This window comes from Lobosporangium transversale (genome assembly GCF_002105155.1).
Source record: "Lobosporangium transversale strain NRRL 3116 chromosome Unknown BCR41scaffold_30, whole genome shotgun sequence".
In the NCBI taxonomy this organism is placed as follows: Eukaryota; Fungi; Mortierellomycota; class Mortierellomycetes; order Mortierellales; family Mortierellaceae; genus Lobosporangium; species Lobosporangium transversale.
In genome coordinates, this window is record NW_019029008.1 from 93,501 (window position 1) to 106,642 (window position 13,142).

At 40.5% G+C, this 13,142-nt stretch overlaps 3 protein-coding genes across 3 annotated transcripts; 2 read left to right on the top strand and 1 right to left on the bottom strand.

Annotated features, from left to right (window-relative positions):
* Window positions 1–115: 115 nt before the first annotated feature.
* On the top strand, window positions 116–2,082 carry BCR41DRAFT_324899 (citrate transporter). The gene is made up of 7 exons (XM_022021563.1): window positions 116–142; window positions 292–441; window positions 669–861; window positions 970–1,030; window positions 1,158–1,216; window positions 1,358–1,731; window positions 1,920–2,082. The coding sequence occupies exons 1-7, from the start codon at window positions 131–133 to the stop codon at window positions 2,004–2,006; spliced, it is 936 nt and encodes a 311-aa protein (XP_021879325.1). The 5' UTR covers window positions 116–130; the 3' UTR covers window positions 2,007–2,082.
* Window positions 2,083–4,861: 2,779 nt separating this feature from the next.
* On the bottom strand, window positions 4,862–5,716 carry BCR41DRAFT_387946 (hypothetical protein). The gene is made up of 2 exons (XM_022027947.1): window positions 5,620–5,716; window positions 4,862–5,507 (listed from the first exon to the last, which is right to left on the bottom strand). The coding sequence occupies exon 2, from the start codon at window positions 5,503–5,505 to the stop codon at window positions 4,942–4,944; it is 564 nt and encodes a 187-aa protein (XP_021879326.1). The 5' UTR covers window positions 5,506–5,507; window positions 5,620–5,716; the 3' UTR covers window positions 4,862–4,941.
* A 5,287-nt stretch (window positions 5,717–11,003) lies between these two features.
* BCR41DRAFT_423748 (hypothetical protein) lies at window positions 11,004–11,858 on the top strand. The gene is made up of 2 exons (XM_022030323.1): window positions 11,004–11,100; window positions 11,213–11,858. The coding sequence occupies exon 2, from the start codon at window positions 11,215–11,217 to the stop codon at window positions 11,776–11,778; it is 564 nt and encodes a 187-aa protein (XP_021879327.1). The 5' UTR covers window positions 11,004–11,100; window positions 11,213–11,214; the 3' UTR covers window positions 11,779–11,858.
* Window positions 11,859–13,142: the final 1,284 nt, after the last annotated feature.

Genomic DNA, 13,142 nt, shown 5'->3' on the forward strand with positions numbered 1-13,142 from the left:
GTTCTCCACCTTCTTTTAATCTATAATTCTTTCTCTCCCTCACTGTCAAAAGACAAACTCTCACAAAAAAAGCCCTCATTTCATCTCTATTTTTTTTTTTTTTTTTTTTTTCTTACTCATTCAACCAACAATGGCAACTAAGGTAGTTGAAACGAACAGGGTCAGCACTCAGGGACAATACGCTCGAAACACGCTTAATTTATAAAATTGAAACAGGCATTGATCTTTTCATCTTTTTCTTTTATATTTCCTTCAAAAAAAAAAACGATATTATTACGGTGTTATCATCAGCGGAAAGACCCAGCGGTGTATACATTGACTGCAGGATCCATTGCAGGAGCAATTGAGGCTACGATTACTTATCCGACAGAGTTTGTCAAGACACAGTTGCAACTACAACAGGGATCCAAGAGCAGTAGTCCTGTCCAAAAAAGTGCCACGGTAATAATAATAATTTTTGAATTTCAGCCGTGTATGTTGGAGTAATAGTCGTTGTAGTACTCAGCAACGGTGATAGTCAAGTTTAAATCAACAAGAAGATCAGGGATGATCAGATCTGATACAAAACGAGATTATATTTTTTTTTTTGGGTGATCAAAAAATCTAAATTTGACTGCTTTTTTTTATTACATGCATCTCATTCACTCCTATTGCATATCATATTTTAGGCACCCAAGGGACCAATTGATATTTTAGTGAGCACAGTCAGGACGCAGGGACTCACCGCCATCTATCGAGGCTTGTCTGCTATGGTCATTGGCAACACTGCCAAAGCAGGGGTCCGCTTCTTTTCATTTGAACAATACAAAAATCTGCTCAAGGATTCAGAGGGGAAAACCACAGGCGTTCGATCTGTCCTTGGTAAAAAAAAAAAAAAATAGATTTAAAATTGCTTTCAAGGTCCTCCAATGATATGGTCATATTCACCAGGAAAACCTCTTTTTTTTTTTTTTTTTTTTTTTTCAAAAGCTGGACTTGGAGCTGGTATGACAGAAGCTTTGTTTGTAGTGACGCCTTCAGAAACTATCAAGTAAGAATTTTTTTATTTTATCGGATGAACCGCATACCATAACTTATACAATATAGCAAAGTAAGCAAGAGACGGACAATCTAGATCTAATATAAAAACATACTTGGCATCTTTTCTAATATCACAGGACAAAGCTTATTCATGATGGAAACTCTGCCAACCCACAGTACCGTGGTCTAGTTCATGGTTAGTGTTTACTCTTGCGAGACACCATAGCATCGTTAGATTGGTGAGTATTAATCTTATACCTTGGTATCTGTCTGCTAAGTTTTTTTTTTTTTTTTTTTTTTTTTTTTTTTAATACTTACTGTTCAAACATATAAACAGGCGTGAAGACGATTGTCAAAGCTGAAGGGCTTGGTGGCATTTATCGAGGAGTGATCCCTGTAATGGCTCGTCAAGGTGCTAACAGCGCCGTTCGATTCGGTGTTTATTCAAGTCTCAATGATTTAGTCAAGGCGCGGATGATGGCATCAGGAACACAACAGATGCCAGCAGCATATACCTTTGGCATTGGAGCCATTGCAGGCATTGTGACGGTTTACACAACCATGCCATTGGATGTAGTCAAAACCAAGATGCAAGGGTTGAATGCACGTCAACTCTACTCTGGCGTATTTGACTGCTGCTGGAAAGTATTCAAAAATGAGGGTCTCTTGAGTTTTTGGAATGGAGCAACGCCTCGGTTGGCACGCCTCTCGGTAATAATAAATATATTAAAAGTCTCGAAGATTGCGTTATGTTGTGTTGTGTCATATTCGTTTTTTTTTATTTTTTTTTTTTTATTTTTATTTTTATTTTTTTTAAGAAACGATTGTCTTGAGCAATATAGGAACTAACGCGAATATTGTTTACTCTTACTTTTTTACTTTTTTTTTTTTCTTATCAGATGTCCGGTGGAATTGTGTTCAGTATATATGAGAGCACGATGACTATTCTCCGCAAGCTTGACAACTTTAGTCCTCTGCACTCATGATTCAAACAAGCCTTGAAAAAGTCATGTTTGACGCCGTTCGACAAAAAATCCTCCTTGGAAATATTATAGATAATGGCCAGAAAGACCAATAATAATAAAAAGAAAAAAAGCATCCAATTTAGTTCTTAGTATTTTCTTAGGAATACCAAGATGGAATATAAATAGGCAAATGCACAGAGGTCGTTTTTGTGCCTACTTTTCAAATGTGCTACCTGTCCCTCCAGAGGCTACCAGTATAGATGTATTCCTTAACTGAGTTCCGCAATTTAGAACCGAAAGGTTCCAACCCCTACCTGTTAAGGCGGAGACTGAATGCAAGACCCTCACTCAAGGCCCTAATGAATCCGTTGGTTACTTCAGCGGATCTGAATAGACGAGATATCTAGAGAATATAAATGGGAAAGAGGAGAGGAAGCCTTTTAACTGTTCATGTCTGGCCAAGATGAATTTTTTTTTTCCTCTTCTCTGGCTTTGAGGCACCAAATATCTTTTTCCTTTAGATCATTTATACAGGTCTGTCTACAACTCGCATATATCTACAACTTATTTGTACTCTCACTTCCTGAATTTACAAAAGACGTGGAGTTAGAGTGCTCACCATCAAAACTGATGAGTGTGCAACATCTTTTTTTCCTTCATTATTTCCCTAAATCATGGCGGCAGACATCACTTTGATAAATAGGGAGATTTAAAAGAATAAAGTGCTGCGCCTTCAGAGGTGAATAAAAAAATACATTCAACCTTAATGGTATGGTTCATGTCGCCGTTTGGCTTTAGTATCGCGAATCTATATGAATCTCAAGGCTCTTTTAAGTGTGTCTCTTCCACTTCTTTTTTTCCACCCAAGTATGTATTCCTTTAGTGCTATATAACCTGGGTAATTCATCAAATGCTTAACTGGACGTGAAACTCTCTCTGCTTTACTTCCCCAGACACAAATGTGATGGTGACTTACTATTTATCTTTCTATTCACCATCTAATTGTACATTTTCAAACATTCTGAATAGACAGTAGAGATGGCTGTTATTCTGTGAAAAAAAAAAAAAGAAAAGCCTTTTACACCTTACCTCGTTGCTTCTGCTGAGATGAGAAAACTTTTAACGCAAACAATACTACGAACTATTGAGTTGCCTATTAGGTTCAAGGCACCGTAATGCATGAGGCTCTAATATACGGAATGTTTAATATTGAAACATGGCTGCTTGATCGGCCCCTTACATCTCAGACTGGACGCCTCTTATAGTGCTATGAAAGGTGACACTCTACCTTAAATAAGCCTGGTCTGTCTAAACCATGACAATAACACGCACGGCTGCTGCTTCAAGTACAGGTGATTTTCTTCCTATTTAATTGTCAGACGAGACCGGTGACTGAGCATCTATATCCTTCGCTTGTTATAGACAGCGCTGGATCGGATCAGCCAATAAGGATAGATTCTATATCGCATCAGCTATCTGAGGGATCCACCCCTTTAAGTTTCTTTATCCCATACTAGGTCATGTTCCCCTAGTGTTACCCCTTTCGACACCTTCTTATGCCAATTTGAACTCGTCCAAAGCAATGATAGCATGAAGGCATCTGCTTCAGCCACGGTTGGAGTAGTAACCAATTGATACCTTCGCCAAATTGGGCTTCACAACAACACGGTAATGCAACAAACAAAGCTCTATATCCTTTCTTCTCGCTGAGGAAGGCTCTTCCTACCAACTATTTCACTGCCGACTTTAAAACATAACAAGGAACGGGGGCGCAAAGGCATCAGTTGAACAGCATAGAGACTACATGGTTGTTTTTTAAATCATGCAAGCCATCCGTTTGCATTCACTCTCTTAATACTCCTTTTTTTTTTTTTTTTTTTTTTTTTCGCTTCCTGCAAGAGGAAAGAGGGATGTGGGGCTATCATTTGCCACAGTAGCTGAGTAAAGATTTGTGGGCTGTGCCTAAACACGCTTGCAATATCCCCCTGTGATTTTTGTATATAATAAACATGAGAACGTTGAGCTCTACCCATAACTAAACTGAAGTGGTATACGTAGATACTTAGTAGCCAAACATCTCTCCACAGATATGTCGCTAGTGGAAGACTAATACCACAGCCGTGCTCATGATTGTTGTTCAGTTCTCCATGTTGCCAAAAAAAAAAAAAAAAAAAAAAAAAGAGTTCAGGTACCTCTATCAAGAATCGTGCTATTTAGTTGTTTGAGAAAGTTTAAACAGATATACCTAATTGGCAAGATCATAGAGTTGTGCGAGATAAGAGTTGGTTTTGGTCATTGGGAACGCCACAGTGGGCTACTTCATACGATGCCCAATTTGCTCCAAAGAGTCAAAGAGACTTGATCAGCAAAGTCACGTCTGTTGAACTAATTAGGCTGTCTCTCGTAATGTTTTCTACCATACTCCTAATAATGAGACAGACAGAGGGTGCTGCAAGCTTTGTGCACATGTCTATGTGTATGTGTGTGTATGTAAGACACTAAGAATTTAATTACAATGTCCTTGTGTACTACCAGCCATTGTTTACGCCTACAAATATGGATGCACCTTTTCTTTTTCTTTGATGGAGATTTTTATGCAGAAAAACAATGATAGAAAACGGAGCATTCAACAAAAAAAAAAAAAGCTGCTCATTTTGCATACTCTTGCTAAGGAGTAAGCCACTGTAATTGTAAGTTGTATTTATCCATACTGGGCCTTTTGAAGCATTCAGCCTAACAAGGCATGAGTAGATCAATGGAAGATGCATTGATACATTGATACATTGAAATCAGACATACAAACATATAAATAGGGGTGTGGGAGAAAAATAACAGTAGAGATGAGATACGATGCAGATATCTGTCAATCCAGATCTCTCTCGTCCACTTTGGTTAATCAGTTATAGCCTTTATTACTTACAAGACCATTTTAAATAAAAGATTGGACCCTCCAGCCTTAGTCCCAATACCATCTCAATTGAGAGCGGAAGCGTGGGATCCTTCTCTCAGAGCCACAGGATGCAAAGTCCTCAACCTTTATGAACTCCCAATGAGTTGTGCGGCTTGTAGGTCCATTAGCGTACTCCAGAGCAATACGTGGAGGAAAGATTCGAAAGGGTGCGATACCGATAGAAAGGTCCTGACCATCAACTTGCTTGGGATAGACAATATTATGGTGGCCTTTTTCTACACCACTCTGTGTAATCCTCCATTTCTGTTGTTCATGGCCAGCAACAATAAAGGCATGGGAATGAGGCTCACCCCCTTTCACTCCGAGGTAGCGACCAGTCTCTGGGCTTGAGATGGTGACATGGTCATCATCAATGTGTTTGATGTGCCAAACTTGGTCAAGGTTGTCGTCCTCACTTATAAAGTAGGCAGGCGTTTCCGACTCCGACTTTTGCGCACTAAGCAGGGAATCGTATTGGCTGATACGGTAGTGCCCATCACCAAGGGCTCCAGCGAACGCCACTTGTAATAAGATAAGGAGGGCAGCCAAGAAGGCAACTGACCGAACCATAGCTGAAAGGAAAAAACACAAGGTCAGCACCAGTTTGCTTTTGAATATCTAGTTCGTTAGACAGTAGTACCAGGAATAGAGAGTACAAAATGGCTGAAAGTTGAAAGTACATACCTGCAATGTCGATGCTTCTGAAAAAGAGTAATGTGTTAGGATCTTTTCGGGGTAGAAAGGTGGTAGGCGGGAGGTCTGAGAAAAAAAATTAGAAAAGAGAAAGAAGCCTATTTAAATGTTTTCATCCAGTTGGTATTATTTTTATTCCCATGGCTTTGAGGCACCTACATCTTTCTCAATTCCTTTAAATCATGTATACGCGTCTACCAACGTGCTATCCCTATCTGGATCGTAAATGACACCTATGCTTGACAGGATTGCGCATTTATTCAATTAGTGCGGGAAGATGGTACGCACGGCTCGCTATCAGGTCCAATGAGCATTCGTGTAGAGGCAGGATGGTAGCCCCTACCATCTGTGCATCCCTTTTTTTGCGCCTAGGTGGCCTGCGAATTGTCCGAGGGACATTTTACTTCATAGATACATCACAGAGACAGACATTGTTACGATTTGATACGAAGGATCAAATGAACAAATCAACTCAACTTGGGACTCTGAGTATACATTTCTTTAACCCAAAAAATTCTCCACCCAAGCAAACTTAATCCAACCAACTATGCTATTAGGTTGTTAGACGCAGGGTAATTTTGAGATTGAACCATAGCAACATGGTCAGTGCCCTGTATCCTCTTGTGGCACAACAAATCCAGTGCGTCTACAGTAAAACAGAGCAATAGCGCAGCTTTCGCTTCAAGTCCAGGCGGTTTTCTTCATTTTGGGTCGCCAGACAAGGTTGATCATTAAGCATCTTTGTTCTTCGGCTGACAAAATAGTCGGTCTATCCAAAAATACTTGCTTTAGCTCGTCGCTTTGACCCTTATCACTTTCTCATCTCATAATGGGCCATATGCATGCCCTGGAACTGCTCTCCCTAGCGTCTTTATGTGCTAGTTTGAGCTCGTTTAAGCCTTTCACCTCCACTAACGGAGCAGTAACATTGAGGGATGAAGAAGTCTTCTAATTCCTTCTCAGTCAAGCCAGTAGCCAACTGGCACCACCATCAAGTTGAATGCTCCACAAAACCATGGCCTTTCCGCTGCTATATACAAATAATGGAAGGGAGAGTCGTTTTACCAACCACACTATCACTGAGAAACACTGTTTCCTACCAACCATTTCTCCATCAGTCATGAAGGCAAAATCAGAAGTTAAGATAGATATGCAATGATTGAACACTTTGAGCTATTCATTGGAATGCATGGTTGCCCATTAAACCTCACAAGTCGCCCATTTGCACCGTTCCGCCATCTATCTCTTAGCACTTTTTTTATGTCTATTGCTAGATGGGCAAAAGAGGAGTGTAAGGCTGCCTTTCACTTCAACGACTGGATGAAGTGTTCTGAGTGCCGAAGCACGCCTGAAATATTCCCTGTGGTTCGTTGTCATAATGGTTCGCTTGTAATGAGCATTATAATGCTAGATCTTATCTATCATGACACGGACGGGAGGAGTTTTTTCCTTTCCTTTAAAGTAATGCTCCAGTCGTATTCGTGATTGCTGTTCAGTTTTCCTGAATGGTGATTTATTTGACTAGCATTTTGATCATGTTATCACTAAATGGGTCCAAGATTACCCATACTTTGAGCCAAGGTGAAGGAGGCTTATTGCCAGAGTAAATACCCAAAACGTAAAAAAAATAAAAATAAAAATAAAAATAAAAAAACGTCTACTCACTTTGCTTTGCAATGCAAAGGATGCAGGTCATTGCAATTGTAAGTACTGTTTATCCATATTGTGCCCTTTGAAACATTTGATCTTGCAAGCATGGGCAGCATGAATGGATAAGGGTGGATGCACCCAAATCAGACACATAAACATATAAATAAGGAGTGTAAAAGAAAAATAACAGCAGAGATGAGGTGTCCGCCAACCATTTTAAGCAACCAGCCACAATCTTTCATTACTAATAGAGGAAAAACAGTTCTCGAGCTTTGGTCCTAGTACCATCTCAACTGGGAGCTGGGGAGGGCTGACATTCAAGAATGAGATACCGATAGGGAGGCCCTTACCATCAGGATAGACAATATTATGGTAGCCTTATTTTTCCCCACGCCTCTTGATCTTCCATTCCTGTTGGCTGTGACCAGCAACTATAAAGGCTTCGGGGCGAGCCTCGCTCTCCAATCGGAGGCAGCGACCTGTCTTTTAGCTCGAGATGGTGACATAGTCACCCTCAATGTGTTTAAAAGTCATTGGATTCCCGCGATATGACGGCTGGCGTTTCTGAATTCGAATTTTCCGTAGTAATCAGCTTATTCCCTTGTTTGATACGGCAGTGCCCATCACCAAAGGCATCAGCAAGTGCTACTTGTAATAAGATAAGAAGGACAGCCAAGAAGGCAACTGACCGAACTATGGCTGGTAGAAAAAAAAAAATAAGACATAAGTCATCACTCAATTGCTTTAGAACATCTAGTCATGCTCTGCAATGCTCATTGGCAAGATTGAATTTTTAAAAGAGCAGAATGAGGCGCTTCTATTGGCTGATTATTTTGCTTGTCTTCTTTCCCTTTGTCAGCCAACTTTAAATAAAAAATTTGAATTAAAATGAATCTAGCCAATGAACATCGCAGAACATTTATAAAATCCACTTTTTGACATGATGTGCAAGAAAGTCAGACTGGAGTGTATTTGTGAATAAATTACGAACGATAGAGGCAATCGTGTCTTCTTTTCATGCATACTCACTTGCTTTGACAGCGATCCGTACACGCCATCTTCTGAACCAATCGTTTTTTCTTCCTTTTTATATGGACAAATACAGGCACTATACCAATTACTGGCATCGCTTGTAGAAAGGGTAGCACAAACAATGTTTGGCATTCGCGTTTACCCAAAAAGTATAGATCTAAATGATCTAAAAATGAGAAACAAGAAAAGATGTGGGTGGTTTCACATCATGGGTAAGATAACATAAAACATATACCGACTCGACGAGAACATTTCAATAGCTTCCTTCTTCTCCTCTCCATTCCTTTTTCCGGGTATCTCGTCTACAACCCATCCACTCCTAGAGGTCTCTAGAACGCTACTCTTCCCTGAAACCCCAATACTTCAGGTATGCGCTTTTGACTTGTCGCCTGTTACCGCATAATGAACTAAACATCTGAACGTTGGCCTTCTTACTCTGTTTGATTTTCTTTTCCTTCTTTTTTCAGCTATGATTCGATCAGTCACTTTGCTTACTCTTCTTGTCTAATTATAAGTGGCTCTTGCTGCCATCCCTAACAGGCTCTACTGTATCAGGCAAAGCCGGGACATGCTTAGCGCGGAAAGCGGAAACTCGGGAAAGCCTAAACTATACTTACACGGATTAACAGGGATCTTGAACAAGTTTGGCATATCCAACACGTTGACAACGGCCTAGTCACTATCTCGAGTCCAGAGGCTGGTCGTTACCTCGAAGTTCGGGACAGAGCCCAACAATGCCTCTTTATAGTGACTGACGAACGTCTGGAGATATAGGGGTCCACGAGGAAGGAAGAACACTCGCCTACAGCTCTATCTGTCCAGAACAGATTGATGGCATTGACTTTGCTATCGGCATCTTATCCATCTCAGTCTATTTTGCACGTGTCGGTCTGGCATCTTGGTACCCTGGGAGAAAATGGTCTATTGGGAGCCTGAGAAGGTTGATATTTTTAGGTCCTGCGACTCTGGGAGAAAGATACCTCGCTTCCACTCCCAGCTGAGGTGGAGCCGGGACTAAAGATTGAGAGCCTGATCTTTCTTCGTTAAATAGTCTTTGTAATAAAAGTCCACAGCTCATTTTCAGTGCTGCTTAAAATGGGAATCTAAATGCCCTGTTTACTTATATTCATTGTCTGCTTTCTATGCGTCAGTGCTTTCCGCATCCATGCTTTACATTTCTAAAATATCGAGCCCTCCAAAAGCTCACATGAACAAACACTGCCTACAATCGCAACGACTTGCTCCTTTGCAAGACTAAACAAACTGAGCTGACTTTTTTTTTTTTCTTTAATTCTATTTGAGACCTGTTTTTCACTATGGTTGCTTTTCTAAACAAAAAGCTCCACCGAAAATACCAATATTTGTGCACACAAAGGTATTTTAATTATATTTGTAGTGTCTGTTCACTACATAAACGTGTACGAAAGCTTACAGCATCCTTTATCAGTCTCTTTAGGTTTGTGGTAGATGGCATTGCGGGAAAGAGTCTATCTGGTTTCGGCTGGCATGGCTTTGCTGATCAGCGCTTTATGGCGTAAACTGGATATCGCATGGAGTAAGCGCTGTGATGCTTCCAATGACCAGGATTAAGGAAGATCTTGTATCCATATCGCCTCTAACCCTGCGATCTTGTCAATCAGATGTTTAGCTTCTCAGATAAACAGCACGAGCCAACGTTTACTCTGTATTGGTTGGTTGCACCTTAAAAAAAAAGAACTTGCATACATAACGTTCTGCCTCTCACGGATTTTGTATATATTATTTATGCTTTAAATATTTATAAGCCCGTTTCATTTGGTCGCGATCCCTTATATTTCTTAAATTCTCTCGAGTATATTGGCAGTCAATTGCCTCGCTTATCGCGAGCCTCGTTACAAGTCCGTCACGTAGTAAGATGCCACCAAACCAATTCAATATCCGTTTTTAGATTAGATATATATTATATATAGGATCGTGACCAAATGGTATAGGCGATACTGACAATGAGCCTTCTTCGTCTTATCCCAAGGGACAGAGCACTGATCGATCTGCTATTGTTCAATCTTCAATCTTCATCTATTAAAGCTTCCTTATGTCTAGCAGACAATCCATTAGCCTTGTAATGGCATCTGCATTAAATGTTTCTCCATGTCGGCAGAAGCAGTGGAGTAGAGCCCAAATGACTTCTCTTCTCTCACAAAGTTACATATATAACTCTCCCTACTGTCCATGAAGATGTAGTTGGTTGGATTAAGTTTGCTTACATACATGGGATGAATATAGACTTGTGTGGAAAATTTTTTGGGTTAAAAAAGAAATGTATACTCAGAGTCCCAAGTTGAGTTGATTTGTTCATTTGATCCTTCGTATCAAATCGTAACAATGTCTGTCTCTGTGATGTATCTATGAAGTAAAATGTCCCTCGGACAATTCGCAGGCCACCTAGGCGCAAAAAAAGGGTAGGGGCTACCATCCTGCCTCTACACGAATGCTCATTGGACCTGATAGCGAGCCGTGCGTACCATCTTCCCGCACTAATTGAATAAATGCGCAATCCTGTCAAGCATAGGTGTCATTTACGATCCAGATAGGGATAGCACGTTGGTAGACGCGTATACATGATTTAAAGGAATTGAGAAAGATGTAGGTGCCTCAAAGCCATGGGAATAAAAATAATACCAACTGGATGAAAACATTTAAATAGGCTTCTTTCTCTTTTCTAATTTTTTTTCTCAGACCTCCCGCCTACCACCTTTCTACCCCGAAAAGATCCTAACACATTACTCTTTTTCAGAAGCATCGACATTGCAGGTATGTACTTTCAACTTTCAGCCATTTTGTACTCTCTATTCCTGGTACTACTGTCTAACGAACTAGATATTCAAAAGCAAACTGGTGCTGACCTTGTGTTTTTTCCTTTCAGCTATGGTTCGGTCAGTTGCCTTCTTGGCTGCCCTCCTTATCTTATTACAAGTGGCGTTCGCTGGAGCCCTTGGTGATGGGCACTACCGTATCAGCCAATACGATTCCCTGCTTAGTGCGCAAAAGTCGGAGTCGGAAACGCCTGCCTACTTTATAAGTGAGGACGACAACCTTGACCAAGTTTGGCACATCAAACACATTGATGATGACCATGTCACCATCTCAAGCCCAGAGACTGGTCGCTACCTCGGAGTGAAAGGGGGTGAGCCTCATTCCCATGCCTTTATTGTTGCTGGCCATGAACAACAGAAATGGAGGATTACACAGAGTGGTGTAGAAAAAGGCCACCATAATATTGTCTATCCCAAGCAAGTTGATGGTCAGGACCTTTCTATCGGTATCGCACCCTTTCGAATCTTTCCTCCACGTATTGCTCTGGAGTACGCTAATGGACCTACAAGCCGCACAACTCATTGGGAGTTCATAAAGGTTGAGGATTTTGCATCCTGTGGCTCTGAGAGAAGGATCCCACGCTTCCGCTCTCAATTGAGATGGTATTGGGACTAAGGCTGGAGGGTCCAATCTTTTATTTAAAATGGTCTTGTTAGTAATAAAAGCTATAACTGCTTAGCCAAAGTGGACGAGAGAGATCTGGATTGACAGATATCTGCATCGTATCTCATCTCTACTGTTATTTTTCTCCCACACCCCTATTTATATGTTTGTATGTCTGATTTCAATGTATCAATGTATCAATGCATCTTCCATTGATCTACTCATGCCTTGTTAGGCTGAATGCTTCAAAAGGCCCAGTATGGATAAATACAACTTACAATTACAGTGGCTTACTCCTTAGCAAGAGTATGCAAAATGAGCAGCTTTTTTTTTTTTTTTTTTTTTTTTTTTTGTTGAATGCTCCGTTTTCTATCATTGTTTTTCTGCATAAAAATCTCCATCAAAGAAAAAGAAAAGGTGCATCCATATTTGTAGGCGTAAACAATGGCTGGTAGTACACAAGGACATTGTAATTAAATTCTTAGTGTCTTACATACACACACATACACATAGACATGTGCACAAAGCTTGCAGCACCCTCTGTCTGTCTCATTATTAGGAGTATGGTAGAAAACATTACGAGAGACAGCCTAATTAGTTCAACAGACGTGACTTTGCTGATCAAGACTCTTTGACTCTTTGGAGCAAATTGGGCATCGTATGAAGTAGCCACTGTGGCGTTCCCAATGACCAAAACCAACTCTTATCTCGCACAACTCTGTGATCTTGCCAATTAGGTGTATATGTTTAAACTTTCTCAAATAACTAAGTAAGTAGCACGGACAATGTTTGCCACGCATTAATTGGTTGGATCTTGGATCTTATACGTTTTGTTCTACATTTTTAAAGCGCTTTCATTCCTATGAATGGACCTACTTTTTTATGGATACATCAGTTTTCCCTCACTAAGGCGTCGATTTTCGACGTGTTAGTGAAGTCAGGCCTCTATTCATTTTAATTCAATAAATATGTTTAAACTTCCTTTTTCTTATATTCATCGCTTGACTGCTTGGCTTGCCAGTAGGGGGAGGAAATTCACATCTTAAACATACTCCTTCCTTCGGCGATAGATCGCTCGTGCTGTGCTGCTGCTCATACCAAACCCTACTCCAATAGAGGCAGTGGGCACTTTAAATCCTTTTGATCGCAGTCCATCAATAGCTGCAATAAAATCCACTTTATCGACTAAGGAAAATGACTTTTGTAACCCGTCATGCTCGAAAGATGGTTTCCTTGAGAATCTTCGCTTCAACAGAGGCAACCACTTGCCAACAGCAGTCTGATCCTTGACTAGGTCTTTAAGCTTCGATTGTAGAGATTGGTTTTTAGGCGTTAAATGGTTATCTACTCGAGTATACGGATGAATAGTGGATAAA